This window comes from Lissotriton helveticus, chromosome 4_1 (assembly GCF_964261635.1).
Source record: "Lissotriton helveticus chromosome 4_1, aLisHel1.1, whole genome shotgun sequence".
NCBI lineage: Eukaryota > Metazoa > Chordata > Amphibia > Caudata > Salamandridae > Lissotriton > Lissotriton helveticus.
The window spans coordinates 1,734,423,727-1,734,444,335 of NC_136063.1; the positions used below are offsets into that span (position 1 = coordinate 1,734,423,727).

The window sequence follows — 20,609 nt, forward strand, 5'->3', positions numbered from 1 at the left end:
TTACTTTACTTCTTCAAATCTTACTGCTGCCTTTAGGCCTGGATCTTCAAGGCGGCAGGTATGGCAGGGCAGAGGAGGGGTAGTATCAGACAGCAATCAACAAAGGACCTCTCTCCCTTTGTTCTCAGAAGTTCACACCGCAGGCAGCTGTGACTGAGATTATAACAATTCCTGGAGAGTTGCTGTGCAACAAAAGTGTAGGGAGTGTGTGGCCTCTGTGACTATCAGATTGGTCACAGGTAACTGGAAGCAGGTCACAGGTCATGTGCAGTCAGGGCCTTCAGCTTGGGAGAACTGGCCCCAGGCCCTGGGCACCAATTTCTGAGGGGGGCATGGAGCTGTGTGCATTATGGTTATGCCAACAGCAACTCCCTTCTCCTCTTGCCCCAGCCTTATCTTTGTCTCTGCCTGTTCGTTTCTGTATGATTTCCCAATTTAAGTGGTTTTAGTACTTCATTATCACAGGGCTGGTGATATTTTTAACACCCCTTTAGTGCTTTTCTTACCCTCCCTTCACCCTCTGACCCCTGCTGGCAAACATCATCAAACACATCATCTGCATTGGCAGCCAAGCTAAATGTCATATGGGTGAGCTGGGGGAGGTCCGAGATGTTGATGTTCAGGGGCCAGTCGCTGCTCATCCAGGTACATAACAGTGAACACAAAGGAACCCCCTGCTGCCTCATTCAATTCACTATCAGCAAGGGCGTTATCTTAGCAAAGGCTGGCTCTACCTGCAGGGCCATTAAAGGTAGCGCTTTCGCGCGCTAAAGGTCCTGTGTATCAAGGAAGGGAGGCGAGAAATAATTTTTTCTTCTTGTTCCCCCCACTCTTGTCCCCTGCGTCCCCCTACTTCAAAATCTGCGGGGGATATGTCCTCTGCGTCCCCCACACTTCCTACGCCCATGTCCTTCACTGCTGACGATGCTTGAATAAGAGCATTATTTTGTATATTTACCTTTCAGCATTGCAGGGGAGTTCATGTTTTTTCTTTCTCTCCCTCTTGTGTGCTACTTCCCTCTTTACTTTTCTACCATTCCTACTTAACGTATTGCTTCCGCCCCCTTACACAGCTCATCTGTTACTTCTTCGTCCGTCCTCATCACACTTACTTGTTTTAATACTACAGACACCCCTTCTACTTCTTTGTTGCTTCTCCACACCTCTCACCTTGTTGCCCTTTAACTCACCCCTTCCTGCTTGATTTACATTTTTCTTAACTTTTTTGTACCTGCTGTACTATTGTCAGGCGTCTCTCTTAATTTTGTGTTACCCATTTCAAGATTGTATGAAACAACACAGGGTCCTGGCTGTTCACAGTAAGGCTGAGCCAAATGTACCAAACAAACAAAACAATTGCCAATACTGGATAAACTTCAAAAAACCGTCAAAGAAAGACCTTTGTGAAACAAACGCAAAAGTCAGTTTTTTTGTCACTAGTCAATAATTCAGTTTTTTATTTAATTCACTAGTTGAACATTGCAATTTAAACCATATCAAAACTTAGGTGTGCATATATACGTAATTAGAAAATTGCACATATCAAAACAACAGCTATATACATATTTACAATATACAATTATTAAACATCCAACGAAAAGCATTCATACTTCATTCACACAACTATACAAGGAAACAAAAATAATAAGGCCTTTTGTCAACTGAAGTAGAGAAAACCTATAACTGATATTATTTTCCTAGTCAAAAAGATTTTCAGTTTTATTAAGTCAAACATAAATTCATATTATAAGAGAAGGAGAATCAGTCATTAATCATTATTTATAGTTGACAAAAGAGTCCAGTCAGTTTTAGTTCAGGTCGACGCGTTTCAAACCCCTGATGGCGGGGGTTCTCATCAGGACCAACCATTTCTACAACAAAGACCAAATATGTGATTAAAAAATCCGCTCAAAAATCAGAATATCTCAATGAACATGCCACCGGTCGGCAAACACACCTTACCTTGTAAATTCTGTCAATGACCAAGTTCGTGGATGGTAAATAATCGACAGTATTGCGATGACACTAGACAAAAAAATCACGACACGACATGGATCAATGCTCCAGCCTAAATAGTGTGTTTTTGCATTAAAAAATAGTGTTTGTCACTTCGTGACTGCACTCACCTAAATGTTGAATAAAGGTGGGGAACCTACAGAAATAAATACACGATGTGTATCAGAGCTGTGCACTAAGAATGGCATGAATTCAAAACGCAAAAGGTGGTTGTTTATACTTGTCGGTGCTTACCGGGCTTAATGGCGCCTAATAATTGATGCCCGTTTGTGGATTTACTTCGGAAATCAGGCAGCGGCGTGCACCTGCAATGAAGGGAAAGATTAGCCGCTTGGAGCTCAATTGCTAGTGGGTTGAAGAAATACGTCCGAGAAGGAGTGAGTGCTTACCTTTGTTAGACAAGCGGTAGTCGCGTCTGACAGGAAAACGGCAAATGAGAGCAGTTGACCTTAGTCCTACCTCTCTATTTACCCAAAGCGACTGGCAGTGTAAACCGGGAGTCTTACCTCTATGTTTACTGCCCACTGGTCGGTGCACTTTTTTCTTTGAAGTTTATTGACACATTGTGAAGCAAGCAACATCGTGAGAATGGAAAAACAGGAGTTGGCCGAGTTAAGAGAAACGGGTAGTATTTTGAAGGGGGATAAATGCGGGGAAGTGCCAAGTGTACAACTTTTACGAAGTAACTTTGAATATTTCAGAGATCTCATTGAGACCAGTCATTGCAGTATTATACTTCATATTAAGCAAAGCTTCTCGCTGGCTCAGTTTACCTTCAGTGTCTCCGCCTCTCGAATCTGCCTCAATCTTTGACAAGATTGTCCAATTTAAATCTTCCTCACGATGTTTATGTGTCTGCCAGTGCAAAACCAATGGTGCATTTTGCGTTTGGTTTCGCAAACGTGACTTATGCTGCGTAATGCGCTGTCTTGCTTCCTGCGTTGTTTTCCCAATGTACAATTTGGGACACGGACATGTAATGCCATAGACCACATTTCTGGTCTGGCAGTTCGTGAAAGAATCGTGTTTCCAATGAATGCCATTGAAAGTAAACAGGGATCCTTCGACAGTTTGTGCGCAGCACAGACAATTTCCGCACTTGTGATGGCCTGTTACTGGTGGTAGGCCCAGCATACTTCTCAAAGTGACTTTTGTGGTGGAGGGCAATGCAGCTCTGACAATGTGGTTAGCCACACTTTTTTCTTTTTTGTAGGCAAAAAGAGGGGGATCTGCGAAATCAGAGTGAAGGTTCTTCACCAAGTGCCAGTTCTGCATGACCATTTTGCGCAGATGATGTGCCTGGGGTCCAAATGTTGTCACACATACAACTCTGTTTTGTTCGTGGCTTTCTTTCTTTTGTAGAAGTGTGTCTCGTGGGACCCACCAAGCTCTTTTTATTGAGGTTTTCAAGAGTTTTTTGGGGTAACCTCTCAAAATAAGTCGTTCCATTAGATCATTTGCATGGCGGAAAAATTCCTCTTTATTCGAACAGTTCCTTCTAATTCGGAGAAACTGTCCGAACGGTACATTTTGTTTCAGGAAGGGAACGGCACGGAAGGAGACCTAATAGCAAAACACGGGGAAATGATTATTCTCACATTCATAAGGGGTATAAATCTGAAACACACACACACACACACTCTCACTCACTCACAATACCTTTGACAAAAAATAGAAAGAACAGTCCACCACAAGTCCTTTAAATGTATGGAACATTTGCATCTGTCCCAACTTTCTAGAAATGTTTGTACTGTAGACAATAAAGAAAATATTGAACAAAGGTCAACCTCATTCAATACTTCCTTTTAAAGCTTTTTGTCCATAAATCTAATTCCTCGCTCTCTCTACTTGATCACCCCAGATAAATGGCAACATAAAAGAAACAAAGCATTATTACTGAACAAAGTTTTTGCTTCTGTGAATCCTTTTCATTTGTTCATCATCATCCTTATCATAGAATGTTGGTAAATTACGATTTCAGTGTCACGATAATCCAAATCACCCAGCCTTCAGCTTTAGTCTTTCCAATTCTTTATATACCACAAACGAAACTTAAAAAGAAATGAGTTGAATAGTACCCTGTCTTGAATCCTCTATAACAGGAAGGCCCATTCAACAATTATGCAAAGTAACAATTACATAGTCAACGCTCTGATACACAGAATTATGTATATACCTTCTCTTTTGTCAAGGACAAATGTTACTTGAGCGGGCAAAGCCCGAGAATTCTCTTTCTCTATATCGAGTCTCCTCTGAGACTACGAACCGCTCCCAGTAAAATACCAGGAACTCACGAAAACGCAAATACGAGATCAGCCGATATTGAATCTTTATCCACGCAAGAGCTCGTTCACCAGACGACAATCCAAATTGTGCCTTAGCACCCTTACCACACTGGTGGCAGCTTTTCAATGACTACAGCAAACCTCTTGCTGAACCAAAATGAATAATCTGTAATGGAATGCAGTCAGAAGCTCGCAATATAACCTAGCCCATCCCCATAACCAATGAAAAGCTTCAATGAAACAGGAAGTCCTTGCAAGTGATCATGAGAAATGTAGTCTTTACTCATTAATGTGTTTTTCTTAACTCTAGCTAGCTCTCTTTCTTCTAACCACCATATCCAAAGGATCTGAGACACAATGCCATGTTTCTGCATTATCATATCCTTTTGTTCCATCCTTCTGGAAGATTCCATGGCAGCATTCAATGCACTAATCGCATTGGATGTAAGAGAACTAACAGAATGTAAAAGTCATTGATTACAAAAAGATAAAAAAAGCTAAAACTCAAGCAGAATCCACAATACAAAAATGTCCTGTGTCTTGTTTTCCTATCAGCCTGAGGATGGTCTTCCCTCAAACGTTTTGAGTCTGATTCATAAAGGGTCTCTGCATTTGTGGCGGAGGCTTTGCAGTCATTGAGGAGTTTCAGCACTCTGGGCAGAATCTCCACAATGAGAATTCTCATGTTTTTTCAGTGACTTTTTATGTTTTTTTAACATAAAGTAATAGCTTCTTAGCAAATATCTGGGGCCAACCCATAATTGTGTATTGCCTTTCGCTGTACATGGCAGGAGGTTGGTCGCACGCTCTGGCCGCAAGCCATGCCCTGTGTCTAACCCCTGGCAGATGGCTAACAGCATCCAAGCACGGCCTTGGCCAGGCCCTGTTCCCAAATCCTGCGAGCGGCCAACCCCTTGCAGGTGGACAACGACCCACAGACCCTTTTTATTATTTCTTGTTTCCATGTCCTGTGGTACTCCACCAGGGTTGTGCTGGCTCCCAGAGGGGTTCCATGGGACCGCTATGGCCCATGTAAATATTGTGTTTTATTTTTGGCCTTGCAGGGATATCCCTCTGGCACCTCCATCCACACGGGCTAGGGGTCAGGGTATCCATAAGATACCTCTGTATGTCATTATTTTATTCATTTATCAGGACTCTGGGATTGAGTCCCCAAGTCCTGTAATGACAGCTCTAACATTTCTTTTCATGTTGCGCCCAGCCAATACGAGTGCTCGGTCCAACGGGACTTATATCAGTCCTGCGGGACCGAGTTGGGTTGAGATGTTCTGAGTAATGATCTACCTTTCTGCCAAATTTTGTGTAATTCTGTTCTGCAGTTTGTTTACGCATGGTTTCCAGTTAAAATTGAATTGGGGAAAAAAGTGTTTTAGAACACACTTTTGTCTCGCCGCTTGGTTGACGGATCACCCCAAAACTTTCCAATCAGGAGCTGAGGAATCCTAACTTATTTTTGGAATGTTTTGTGAACATTAATCAAACAGTGCCAAAATAATCCTCAAAACAAATAACGCTCTTCATATTGAAACTCTGACTTACATATAACTACACAGAGGTATAACTGTATATATTTCTGCATAAATGTATATATTTATATATATGTGTGTGTGCATGTCTATATACATGTATATATTATTTGTAATGTATATATTTATAAATGTGTGTGTGTGTATATGTATGCACGTATATGTATTTTTTTTAAAGAAATAAGTCCTTCCACGTCTAATCCCAAACCTTTCAGACTACAATTGACTCCCAAGCAATATTTCCAAACCCTTCTCTTTGTATCCTACTCATCCAACTGAAAGGCACACCTGTACACCACTCTCAATAGCATTTCACATCTTCCCTCTACTAATCCACATCAATGAATCTATCCCTATTTCAATTCAAAGTAAATCCATGAGATGACCTGAAAATTAATATATTTAACACAACTAATCCTACATGGAAAAGAAAGCACATACTACTAATCTACTACCTACTTACCTCTAACCTTGGGTTCCAGAGAAGCGTACTAGTCGCCGCAAAGCAGTTCACTGCCTCTTCTGAGTCAGTAATGTCACGAGGCCCATGGTAACATTGTCGTCTTCCCTAAGTTGGCTTGAGCATGCTGCAGACTGTCTGCTGCTTTGCACACATTACTACACAAGTTTATTATGCAAATGCCTCTTGATATTTCACATGAGAACCTACTGCTGTGTTCACGTGGGATTTAGTCTGAACATAGTGATCAAGGTTGAATAATAATGCCCCTTGTTATTTTGTTCTGGTCAGGCCCTAGCACCTAGATAAAACATACAGATAAAGCTGTTGTTTGGGAATATGTACTTTGGTCCTATTGGAATACACAGATAGGTAGCACACACTTGGAGAGGGACCTATACAGGGAGAAGAGCATGACAGCATCTATGATGTAGATCTACCATCTATAGACTGAGGAACGGGATCTGCAGATAACTTGCAGAGATCTTCTATAATATAATCATCCTGCTTCTGTATAAGGGGAGCAAGGTTAGGCTACGCTGCCTCTCACTATGATAGCTCCTTTTATGATTTACGGACTACTTGCAATGTTGACCATATTTGTGTTGTACATTTTTCTGCTTATTGTGACATATATGATGCATATTAGAGCACGTTAGTTAAAATAACTATTTTAAACTTGTTTGTGTCTCTGTCAGATCTTATTGTGGACAAGTACAAGAGTGTGAGCAAAAGGGTGTGTCCTGCAACTGAGATTCCTGAGAGAGTCAGGAGTGTTGTGTTCTGGGGTGTCTAATCACTTGTTCCTCTGTGAGTGACTACGAGGGCAAGTGAGACACTATGACTAGTTGGTCCCAGCCTCATGGGTACCTAGGGTGTAGGATCACTCAGTCCCTATACACTAAGGTCCAATAATCCTACGCATAGTTCTGTGTTTGTGCAGAATCCCTGCAACAGTAGGTGTTATCTATGTAGCTACAATTTACAACTACAATTACCTGAAAGCTTATCCAGCTACTCCAGTTCCTCATAGGTTGTGCAATTTGCATTTTACCAAGAGTGTCTTCCAAATCACCACATTTCATGTCTAGACTTTATGAACTAAGTCCCAAGTTCCGTATGCCCAACTTTGTGTAATAAAAGTTTACAAATGGTTTCCTTGGAAACATGGAAAGGTTCTTTAAGGCTTGTAACAAGCCATGTGCACCATGGCCCTATATCCATCCTAATCATGGCCACAAAGTGATACAATTCTAGAAGGTGGTAAGGTGAGGGTCAGCTTATTTACAGCATCAATGCTAACAATTTTCTCTCAAAAATGAACTTTCAAATATTGCACCATAAGAGCAATATGCGTTACTTAAAGATATAGCGTCGGTTAAAACAAAACTACAAAATAGTGTATTCCCTGCAGATCTTTTATGTGATTTAATAGAGGAACAACCTAGAGCATTGCTAGAAGACGAGAATGATAACTGCCTTATTTGATTATGTTCACCCTTCTGATAACATTATGTGAATAATGGGCACTGTTGTGTTTGTATTTCAGGCCTCATATCTAGACTGAAGTACCCTGTGTCCTCACAGAAGAAGAATGTGCCATCAATGGCTGGTCTGGGCTATGGTAAAGATTATAACATTTGAATAAAATGACAGCAGGATGTAGCATATGTGCCCATATAACCTTTGATACCCCGGTTGCCAGGCACAGTGTGCAGCGTGGGTCAGGCGTTTGTTGCTCCTATAAACATATAACTCTTTTTTAAAGTTGATTGGGAAACTCTTGTGCCTAAACTAATAGGCACTTTACAGAATAATGAAGCTGGTTACCTGTGTTACGACTAATATTTAATTTAATCATGTTATATAGTGTATTCATGTGACTTATCCCTCAGTCCTTACTTGTCGTGTATTTGCAAACTAAATGATAGCTGGGGAAGCTAACAGTCTTCTACAGACATTCGAGAAATAGCAGTTTGCTACTTTCTTACACTACTTATATTTTGCCTCATTGTGTTCCGTCATATTTTGCTAAATAATCGAACAAGTACCTAAATACTAGTTTGATATTTTATGTCTGTGCACACATTTAAGTCCCAACCGCTAGCTTTAAATTTTGTATAAAAAACAAATCCCACCAAACAGGTAGTTGTCATTGTCTGAAATAACCCATTTCGTTTCCAAATACCAGCTTTCTTGTTATTAAGCACAAGTTTAGTCCCCAAGCATATGACTGTGTTTTTCATCATGTTATCATATGTGTGGATGCCCGTCATGAGCATACATTCTCATATGCCCATGTATCTCCGTTACATACCAGGAAAACCAACAATGAACCAAGGGCAGTCATCAAATGTCAACAATGACAACATTATGCATGCAATAAACCCAATGTCACCACTTAGGATGGCAACATTATGCCCATTATAATGCCAAGGATGGAAACAATACATAAAGGATGCCCACAATATAGGTGGGATGCCATTATGTCAGTGATGGCCACCCTTATGCAATGGAATATCCACAACTATGCTTGGGATTGCTATCATTGTGTCAAAAATTGTCCCCATTATGTAATGGCACAATGTAAATAATCTAGTCCCAGAGTGGCCACCAACTCCCTCTGCTCCTGTGTGGATTGAAGCGAGGATTGTTGAGCTACGAAGCAGTACCTCCCTTAGCCCTAACCCCTGACATACCCATCTTGAGGCCTCCAAGACACTATTGTATCTACACTTCTTCCCTGATTCTCACAAAAATGCCGTTCACTAAGGTGCAATATGAGTAAAAGATTCAGAGAAGACTCAGACTATGCTAGACTTCTATGATCTCTGTGATGCCTTGTGTGGGACAGATTCACCCATCATTAACCTTAGTCTTCTCTCTGTCTTTTGACTACTGTAGCCAAAGATATAATGAGGAAGGCCAATGCCCTATTCCTAGTCACCATGCTCAAGCCAGAGAGGTTATAGCATCCCCCTGGGATAGGGACACTGGCTATTTTGGTGTGGAGAAATCCCCAGCAGAGGACACTTTGAAAGTTACGTGTCCTACTTGCGGCTACATGGGTTTTTGCTTCTACTTTCCCATTCATTTCTCAGGAGCCTAGGGAGCTTAAGTTGCAAAACATCACATCTTTACCCTTTACTTGGTCTTGGATGAGAACAATTGCGCCAATTGTTTTGCACCCTCCCTCGCTCTTCTCTTGTGAGAATTTCAGAAGATGTTGATGGGTAGGAAGCTGCAAAGCAGCAACAGTTCTAGTAAAACATTGTCCACTCTATCTATGTGTGCCCAGCCAAGGCAGTGCCTGAGTGCATCACTCTTCCTTCGGCATGGGTATCTTGAAGACATATGTATTTAGTCTCATCAAGAGATGGGTCTTAACATGGGAGAATGGGTGGTTGCAGATTCCATATAACATGTAGTCCATAGTGGTGATGCAAGTAGGAGGAAGGGATGAACAAAGGTTATTTCTTGTCACCTTGTGGTCTCAGTACAACAATAAGAATAGATTGTTTAAATATAGCTGTACAGAGGAGCCAGGAACAAGATAGTGGAGAAAGCATAATCTTGGGTCACTACATTTGCGATGAGGGATGTGTGTCTGCCCGATCCCAGTCCCATTCTGGCACCAATACACTCCGAGGGCTTCTTGAGGATAGAGGATGCAGAGAGACCAGAAGACCCTGAGAATGAAGTATAGAACTTGTTGCATTAGTGCCTGTAACCACTGGATTACCCGGGATCGGGGAAAGCCAAGATAGAACAAGAGAATCAGACTCCAAACAGCTATTGCTGTCCAATTGTATTTATTGGATAAACGCTATTGTAAATTATACGGAACAGGAAGTCATAACGAATAGCAAAGAAGTAAGCAAAAAGTAAGGTCAACGACATACCCATTAGCAGCACCGGTACTTTTGCCTTTCAGGGGCTCCCACCGTCCTCCACATGAATACCGGTCCCGGTATTCGCCAACGGAGGGCACTGTGCTAAGAAACGGCCGAAAATGCCGTTCGAGTGCTGCTAATGGCGTAGTTGCTGCTAATGTGGTCGCTTCTACTCAAGTGTTGATACTCTAGCAGGGAAGCAACGAACTTGGGATGCCCAGCCGGGCATTCTACCATGCAGTTCGCGACTGAGTTGAAGGGAGCAGCCGCTCGACCTTCTCTACCTCAAGAGTAAAGCACAAGTGCACAGTATCCTCTGTTCCGGTCAGCTGATGTTCTCAGCGGGTTCAGCTGAGACGCTGCAAACACCTCCGTGGCGTGCGTCTCCTCCTAAGTCTCTCTACGGAGTGTCGGACTGAAACTCGAACTCGCTGTGTCCGGGGAGCGAGATGCTGAGAGCAGTCGCTCGACCTCACCTCTCTCTCCTGCGATCAGGTCCGTTGTGGTAGAAGAACGCCTCGGTTTCCACGTTCTAAGGCAGCTCGCAAGGTCGGCAAGGATCACAATATCTGACGCCGTGTCTTCGCTGAGGTACGCTATTTGAAGGCGTTTCCGGTCAGCGCTCACGCCTCGCTAGGCATGCTGGTCATTGTAGTTTCTGCCCTGCGGCAACGCCGATTTTTTCTGTGCGGAATCGCGTTGAAAACAGAGCGAACGGCATGGGTGAGGAGGGGTAATTCATGACAGTGCCCAACTATGTACCAGTGTCAGTGCATCTCTTCAGGCTGCCTGCAAAATGGCAGGTGCTGATTAGTGAGAGTCCCACTGTAAAAAGTGACACTCAGACAACTTGAGGAGCGCCTGTGGTGTCAGCACAGCAAGCTCAGAAAGGTAGAACACGCTAGCAGCAGACATAACTATTTGTGCACTACATTTGTGGTGGAGCAGGTGATTTTTCCTTCGATGTTTGTCATTTTTCCACTTGGTTCCACAATTGTGCTTCTGTTTTGGCCACTTTTGCATGCTTTGCACACACTACACTTCCTGAATCCTTTCTGTTGATTTGTAAGCCAATTGTCTTTTTTCTCCAGTTGGCTTTCTCTAAAATTACTGCTTACAAGTTGATCCATTAGTGATGTTGTTCTTTTGTAGCTCACCATTGGTCCTTGGAATATTGTTTTGCCTATGTCAGGATCCCCTGTTAGTAGGTGCCAATATGTTTGAATTTTGCTTTTAAGGATGCCACTTTCTTTGCTATAAGTGGTTACAAATCGAGGTGGCCCTTGTGTGATTTCTTCTGTCTGATTTTCCTTTTTGTCCTTATTTTGAAGGGTCATTGTCCTCGTTTTTTGTGGGGCTCGTTTTCTGCTTTTCTCCAATGTTCTTTCGCTATATCCTCGTGTATCCTTAATCTTTCAGTTATTTCCTGTATTTTTCCCTCTGCATCTGACTCTTTAGAACAGTTCCTTTTCATACGAATAAATTCTCCATATGGTATACTGTTGAGTAGTGGTTGCGGATGGAAACTAGTTCCATGTAGTATACTGTTCGTAGATGTTTTCTTCCGAAAGAGTGTGGAGTGTAGCTGATCGTTCTCAATGTATATTTTCAGATCCAAGAAGTCAATTTCCTTTTTGTTACACATGTAGGTAAATTGTAAACCTACTTCATTGTCACATAGCTTTGAGAAATACATGTCAAAATCTTTCTTGGTCCCGTTCCAAATTAAAAACAAATCATCGATATATCGAACCCAAAGAATTATCTTTTCTAGATCCGTCTGATTTGCTGGGTTCCATGCAATAGTTTTCTCCCACCATCCCATCGTTGTATTTGCCTTATATAACCAGCATTGTTACATGACCAACAGTACTACAATCAAGAATACAAACAAAATTCATAGATTGTATACCGAAACCCAACAATAAAAAAAAAAAAAAACATGCACAAGATAACAAGTTAGCACTCACCAGACATCTTCCTGAAAATTAGGTTTACTATGACTACATATAAAACCAGGGCTCTTAATAGCTCAACTAAATCATTGGAAGTATTATGTGAGTTCACCTAGCACAGGATCGACATGGGGCTCCTGAACCCACTCTTGATGCACAATGTTTACACTCATGATACTACCCCATATAATATCTTTTTACTTTTTTGTTTTAAACATGTTTATTAATTCCTATACCGTTTACACAACTGACTGCCTACAACCTCAGAGGTTGGCAGCATGTATAACAATACTACGAGTTGATGAACACAGCCTCTGTGCCGACATCCCTGAGGCCCAGCGGCAATTTAACATTACTATACATTGAGATGTACAATATTAACTAACTATTTTCTGAACTCTCCAGTTGTACTTCAGAGATTGCTTAAACCCAAACTATACCCTGAGCATCCCTCCCTCCCCTCCCCCCTAGCCTAGCTCATTGTACCAGTGTTGTGATGCATGACTATTGGTAATTCTGCCTTTTGTTCTCTACCGACACTTAACATGTCTGTCCCCACCGTGACTTATATAGTTTCCATTAGAGAGATCGGTACCTCTGCTCCATTCCGGACACCTTGCCTGAAGTCCCAACTACCCCGCCTCTCACCCTGGCATAACTCAGTTGTTGGTCTAGAGATCAGCGCCCCCCTAACCCAGCCATCGCACAAGAGGCTCCCATATGTCCACAGGTCTAGATCTAGCAGGCATTAATTCCCAGTAATTCGTTAGTTGGTCCCGACAATATGTGACCGCCTGCATATCCCGCTATTGTGGGGGGGCTAGATTTTTTCCAATGTATGGCTACCTGCCGTTTTGCCAGCAGTAGTAGCATAGCTGTTAGTTTGCGCGAACACTTTGGTACTTCTAGCACAAATCCCATCAACGCTATCAGTGGAGTGAGAACTAAGTGGGCTTCTGTGATATCTCCAATGTGTCTACCTTCTTCGTCCCAAAACTGTGTCACCGGTCTACAATACCAGGCCAGATGAATAAATGTTGCGTCTTGTGACCCACACCTCCAGCATCTCGTATCAGGTTGAAGCCCCATACTTTATGGTTGGAGCGGCGTACAATATACTCTATGTAAAAATGTAAAATGTATTAGCCACAGCCTATAGTTTGGCGATAAGTGTTCTAGTTGCGCACAGCAAAATTGCCACTGCTGTGTCCCGCTCTTTCAGCTAATTTTCTCCACGCCCACCTTGTCGTTTCGACTGTGTCAATTTCCATGTGCGGTCTCTTATAAGGTTGATATACTGCAGTGTTCAGCTGGGTGGGCACTACTCTGTCCATTTCTATCGCTACGTGTGGCTGATAAGGCGTGGGGTGGTGCCAGAAGTGCAAGTATTGTGCCTGCGTGCTGTATGCATAAAGCTTAAAATCCGGGGCTGGCAGGCCTCCTTGAGCAAAGGGCAGTGTCAAGAGGTTCCAAGAGACCCGGGGTTGCTTGCCCGCCCATACCAGTTCTATTATATTGGTGCATAAGCGTATAAAGAAAGTGTATTTAGCGGCATCGGTATATTGACAAACAGATACAGGAGTTTAGGAAGTATCACCATTTTCGTGACCGATATGCGGCCGGTCAGTGACAGTGGGAGCTTTTTCCAGCACTGGACTTTATTTTCAATCCAGTTCATTACTCTCCCGTAATTGGCCATCCAGAGTTCCTCCATTGACCTACTTATGTTATGTTATGTTAAAAATGATTTATTAAGCGCACTGACACCGATTGGTTTCCTGGCGCTGTGTGTACTTATGCAGATGCTGAGATATTGCGTGGCATTTTCAGCCCACTTTATGGGGAATTCCGACTCACAAGGGTTTGTGCTATCAGTAAGTGGTATCATTATAGATTTCTCCCAGTTAATCTGCATGCCCGTCAATTCGCCAAATCGCCCCATTTCCCTCATTAGGATGTCAAAGTTTTCACTTGGGTTTACCAGGTAAATCGTCGTATCATCAGCATACATGGATATTAGAAGTCCTTGTGATGTAAAGCCTATACTCCGCTGAAAATGATGCTGGCGGAGTTCGGCTGCCAGAGGTTCAGTGGCGATTGCAAATAGCAACAGGGATAAGGGACACCCCTGACATGTGCCTCTAGTAATTGCAAAGGGATACAACATTTGCCCATGGACCCTCACTCTCGCCATCGGGGTATTATAGATTATTCGCATCTGTTGCACAAACAGAGGGCTGAAGCCCAGTCGGGGCAATAAAGTGAACAGGTATTTCCATTCCAGCAAGTCAAATGCCTTCGTAACATCCAACAGGGCAGCTGCCGCCTGCACATGGGGGGCCAGATAGTGCAATGTTCCAAATATAGTCCGTAAGTTATGCGCTGTTGACCTGCCCGGGATGAACCCGGATTGGTCCGGCAGTGTAATCGGCGACAGCATTGGTTGCATTAGTTGCAGCCTGTTGGCAACTAGCTTGGCGTATATTTTAGCATCTAGATTGATTAGCGACAGCGGTCTATAGGAGTCTGGCTTGGTGGGGTCTTTATCTGGCATCAGTAGCGCGATTATAGTGGCTTCCCTAAGAGTTGGAGGCAAAATACCTGTATTCATAGCCTCTAGGTAAACCTGCAAGAGGTATGGCGCAAGTATATCAGCGTACTCCTTGTAAAAGGCCGCTGTTAGCCCGTCAGCACCTGGGGATTTATCAGCCGGCATGCCACTTATCACCTGCTTCACGTCTTTGATCGTTATTGGCAGGCCCATATATTTCCAGGCGTCCCTATTAAACCATGCTAACGCTACCGTATCCATGTAGCCTTCAATATCGGTCTGGGCCGGGTCCACCTGGGAGGTGTACAGTTTCTTATGGAAGTGGGTCATTACGTGCATAATGTCATTGGGGGTTCTCACCATCTCGCCACTTTCTTTTTGCAATTCGATAATATAATTAGCTCCCCTCGGGGATCTAAGCAAACCAGCCAAGGTTTTCCCCGCCCTTTCCCCCTCCCCATATCTCCTTGCTTGTGTATATTTAGACATGTATGCCATTTCCCATTCAGCCTCCCACTGATATTCTGTCAATTTTGAACGCAGCTGGGCTCAGTCTGCAGGAGATGGGGCCTGGTGAATCGATCGTTCAAGTGCACCTATTTCCCGTTCCAACCTGTGCAAGGTGTTGCGTATATCCCTTAGCACCCCGGTTTTCAGCGCCATGCAATTCCCTCTAACAACCACTTTAAACGCCTCCCATAATACTCCCTGTGAGTCCACGGTCCCCTCATTCAGTTCGAAGTACTCTTTTATCTTGTTTCTCAGTTCTTCTCGGAAGACCTGATCCAATAATGCTCCCATTGGGAAACGCCAGCTGGAGGGCTGGTGGTATGGTGGTGGGACTTGTAGTGTTTGTCGGGCAGGCGAATGGTCGGACAAAGTGCGGGGACAGTGTGTTGGGTCAGTCGCCCAGGCATGTATGTCTCTAGAAACAAGCCAGTAGTCTAGCCTTGACCAGGCGTTTCGATGATATGTCATGCATGTTCCTTCCCTAGCTGTCGGTTGAAGCACTCTTAAAGAGTCAACTATATTGAGCTCTTCAATAAGTTCTAGCAATACTTCAGTCGCTTTCGGGTGGTGATCTCGTGGTGATCCCTGTCTGTCAGCCTCGGGAGAAAGGACAACATTAAAGTCTCCTCCCCATAGAATCGCCGCATTGCTCAGCAGTCTAATTTTCAGTCCTAGATTTTAAAAGAATTTGGGATCATCAGTGTTTGGTCCATATGTATTAATGATCACTACTGGATTATTATAAAGGGTGCCTTGAAGCTTGAGGGCTGGCGGTATGGTGGTGGGACTTGTAGTGTTTGTCGGGCAGGCGAATGGTCGGACAAAGTGCGGGGACAGTGTGTTGGGTCAGTCGCCCAGGCATGTATGTCTCTAGAAACAAGCCAGTAGTCTAGCCTTGACCAGGCGTTTCGATGATATGTCATGCATGTTCCTTCCCTAGCTGTCGGTTGAAGCACTCTTAAAGAGTCAACTATATTGAGCTCTTCAATAAGTTCTAGCAATACTTCAGTCGCTTTCGGGTGGTGATCTCGTGGTGATCCCTGTCTGTCAGCCTCGGGAGAAAGGACAACATTAAAGTCTCCTCCCCATAGAATCGCCGCATTGCTCAGCAGTCTAATTTTCAGTCCTAGATTTTAAAAGAATTTGGGATCATCAGTGTTTGGTCCATATGTATTAATGATCACTACTGGATTATTATAAAGGGTGCCTTGAAGCAAGATGTACCTCCCCTCCACATCTATGCATTTGTGGTGCGTCTGCCATGGTAGCCCTCTGCGGATTAAAATCGCTACTCCTCGCGAATAGTTAGAGAGCCCTGCTTCCACCACCTCCCCCGTCTTGTATGTTTATTGCACTAACTGCTGTAGTCGTTAAATGGGTTACCTGCAGTAGGCAGATGTCTATTTCGTGCCGTATGAGGTATGAGTAAACCAATCTGACCTTTCTACGGTCATTAAGACCCCTTACGTTCTAAGAAAGACACTTTAGCTCTGTCAAGCTAAGCACATGTAACACTGAAATGGTTCGTCGGTAGCATCAAACAATAGCATAATACAATTAATGTAAATTGGCTAGGCAAAATCCAACTATTAAACATTTCCCCTGCCCCCCCTCCACCCACACCAACCCCCCAAACAGGTTGTGGACTACGCTCCCTCTCTTCCCCAGTCTGCAAACATAAAGTCCACAGTCGTGAACTCACGGGAATCATCCCAGTGGGGTACATGAGTCTACTGGCAATACTCCCCTGTGCTTTAGACAGGGTGGCAGAGTATGGAATACGTCTCACCAGTTCCAATGACGATAAAGATACATCCTACCACATACAACCTTCAGTCTCTATAGTTAAGCGTAACTTCTGAACCTTTTCCGCCCAACGCCACAGTCTGATAAGCACTCCCAATTCCCACACGATAGTGGCACAACAGTATCACACATTGCTCAGTCCATGATACTTATCTGACTGGCCAGTATCCAAGCGGTCCCTTCTCACTCATAATCGCTCAGCCGATTTTCAGACTGCGAGTCTCCGGTCCCTGCTTGCTGCTTGTGTTCCTTGGCTAGTTGCTTGGCATACGCCAGCGCTGCTTTGGCATCCGTGAAAAAGATGGCTTACCGGGCCCTTGAACTCTCAGCTTAGCAGGATAGATCAAAGAATACCTTGTGCCAATTTGTTGAAATATTTTTTTGTGCCGGCATGAATTCCCTTTAAGCTGCCTGAACCTAAAGCGTGAAGTCCAGGTATAGCGCAATGTTGTTCCCTTTTTATTGAATGTCACCTCTCTCCCTTGCTTTTCGTAGAATAGTGTCCCCGTCTCTGTAATTCAGCACTCGTGCCAGTATGGGCCTTGCCGGAACCCCTGCTCTCAGTCGCTGTCCCAAGGTGCGGTGCGCCCATTCGATAAGAAACATGGTTGACAAATCTTGTCCGAACAGGTCCATCATCATAGTTTCGACATATTTCTCCGTGTTTTAGATATCGGTCGATTCCACAATTCCCGTGATGCGTACGTTATTGCGCCTCGATCTGGCTTCCAAATCCTCATTCTTTTGTTGTATCACGTACAGAACACCGTCCATGCTGCGTATCTTCTTGTCCATTTCCGTCTGACCTTCTTCTGTTTCCGTGACTCTTGCCTCCAGTACGCTTACCCTGCCCTCCTGCTTATCCATTCTCTGTGTAATCCTGTCCATTCTGTCAGCCAGTGAGTCCATCTTGGCATCAAGTCCCTGAAGGCTGGATGTAAGGTCTTTGAACATTTCTCGAATGTCTTCAGCCGGTGTCTGTGGTGCAACATGTTGATCTCGATGACCAGTGTCTGTCTCAGCACCTTTAGCAGTCTTTTTGTCAAAGTTCAATCTTGGCTGTCGTGTGTCCGGTTTCCCCATCTTTATCTCTCTGCGCCCTACGATACGCGCTCTGCGCCTCACTTGTGCGTTCCTACGGCTGGCCAAATGACCCCTATACTCTGTCTGTGCATGAGGTAGTAAGGGCCTCCCCAATGCGCACTGCGCCGTGTTATTATTGTGTCCCCTCGTCCTCCAATGATGTGCGTTACAGCTTTTCACCTCTTTCCAATCAACAATCAATGCCTTCCTTGCGCAGCGCCTCTACTGGGAACCTTCCGAGCGTGGACGCTTGTGCCGGCTCCACCTATACTCCACTACCTGTTATATATGGAGAGCCTCCCCTCCTTTCCTCTCTGCTGCTTACCGTCACCACTGTGTGATGGGTTGGGTACTGCAGGGTCGTTGGCACTTAATAAACTCACACCAATGTGGCGTAAATGTGGTTTTTTTTTCCTCTATACTCGGCATTTCACAGACGCCAGGATCAGAGACATATGGGGCATGTTTAAGAAAGGAAATAATGAAAGAAAGGAAATAATGAATGGCAGTACATTCCTAGGAACAAGTCTTATTTAGTTGCTTCTCCTGGATAGAGTCTTTCAACATAGGGGCCAAGGCGATTTTGCTTGACTTCCCGGTATGTTGGCCCTTTAAATGGTCCCTGACTTCTTCTTCCGTGTTACGAGGCGTTGGGTACAATGGCTCGTCAACATTAATAGAAAGAAAACAAAGGAGAACACGTGTCAGTCTTCTATACGCTTTGACACGAAGCAATATGGGGAAGGGAGTGAAGACACAGTTCAGTGCTATTCAGGTACCGTCGGAGTGTGTGCACGTGAAAGGGGAGGGAGAGGGAAGTGGATCACAGGGAGTGGCTTTACGCTAGCGGCAATGATGGGATGGACCGCTCGTCGTTCAGGCGTCCTCTCCCCCCCTCCTCCCAAACCAGCCCGCTACCCGGCTGCGTACCTGGGAAAGCCACACTCCTCCTGGAGTATGGCTGGGTGAAAAGTGGTACCGTTGGCCTACAGGCAATTCTCCATGAAGCGCCTTCTCCTCGTCCCTCTCTGGTATTCGTCCAAGGCTCCACGTTCTTTCCGGCTCGTCCTCCATGTTCGCTCTCCTTCTCCCACGCTCCTCTCTCGGGTCGGCCGTCTTGGGTCCGTTTGCTTCCGCTTTTTCCCGATCAGTCTGCCTCCCGATTGGGCGCCTCCCCGTGTCGTCATCAAAGGGGGCGTGACTTATTTCCCTGTTGACTTCTTTAAAGGAATACTTTCCTGTCTCGGGGGACTCCTTGTACCACACTGCTTCGCTTCCTGGTGTCCAAGCCTCGGGCTGAAATACAATGAAGTTACAGTCTTCAGGGGGAACCAACCACCATTCCCTTGCTTCGTTTAGTTCGGTGTCAGTTCTGAACAGGGCAGAGATGTCTGACCCGTTACACACTGTCTCCAAAATGACTCCCTAGGGTAGCAGCCCCAGTTCCAGCCACGTCTGTGTAGGCCTAGCTGATATTTGCACCTGTATATCCTATGGGAGGGGGGGTTTACTCTATGGATGGCAGTGCAGCAGGACGCCTATCTCGCGCTCACCTGCAGCCCACTTGACATTCGCACCTCCTGCACGGCTCCAGGCATTTCGGCCCCCAGGAGCGCACCTCGCGCCTAACGCAGTGATGGCCGGATAAGCGCAAAATGGCGGCTCCGATTTCACTGCCCTTCCCACACAGTCTTTGGACGTTTTAGCGACCTGCCGTTTCTGGGCTCAATCTGCTGCCCGCTGTGCACTGAGCTGCCGTGCCTCTTCTGATCTCAGACGCGATCGGGCAGCCCCCTGGCCACCCGGGCGGTCTGGTCGTCTACCGGAGCTCCCCGGCACTTAACTGCAGCGGCTCGCGCTGTGTCCTGCTTTCCTTTTTGGGTCACGAATGCATCCCTGGACCCTCAACAGCTCTCACCAGGTTCTCCAAGGCTCCTCTCCAGCATGCCACTGTCTCGTGCTTCATGGCGCTCCACCGATCAGGCGAATTCCAGAGCCTTCGGTGCTATGTGTAGGACATCACGAACATTTTATCCCCGGCTTCCTCCAGTAGCCCCACGTCCAAGCCTCGTCATGCCAAGGAAGCGCTCACTGCCTCAAGGATCGTATTTTCTCCGCGGTAAGGTCACCAACAGCTGTTGACTCGTGGTATTGATTGTATCTTGCTTGGTTTCCTTTATTACATGTATTCCAGGTCGGATTTATGCTGGATTAATGAACTAGGCCGGCGGAGCCGCTCTGTTAAGCGACCATTCCACTGCTCGGCCAAGCCAACCCCCCACCCCATATAATATCTTTAATCTCAGAAAGTGGTCTGATTTTAGAGTTGAAGACTATTAAAATGACAAGAAAGGTAGATGGGTGGCGGTTCAGGGTGCTTACTTACTGAGGGTCTCCCCTAATATTAGCATCAGTTTATGCACCACATCAGGGTCATGAATCTCTCCTAAGAGAAACAATGGATACTATCATGGCTTTGGCATTGATACAACTTACATTTTGG

At 44.7% G+C, this 20,609-nt stretch overlaps 1 protein-coding gene across 1 annotated transcript in view; it reads left to right on the forward strand.

The window, feature by feature from the left end:
* The window catches only part of BTK (Bruton tyrosine kinase), a 531,602-nt gene that overhangs the window by 359,519 nt on the left and 151,474 nt on the right, over positions 1–20,609 (forward strand). Inside the window, exon 13 of the mRNA XM_078685905.1 lies at positions 7,858–7,932. Within this exon, the coding sequence (XP_078542031.1) occupies positions 7,858–7,932 (75 nt within the window). The remainder of the gene's footprint in view (positions 1–7,857; positions 7,933–20,609) is intronic.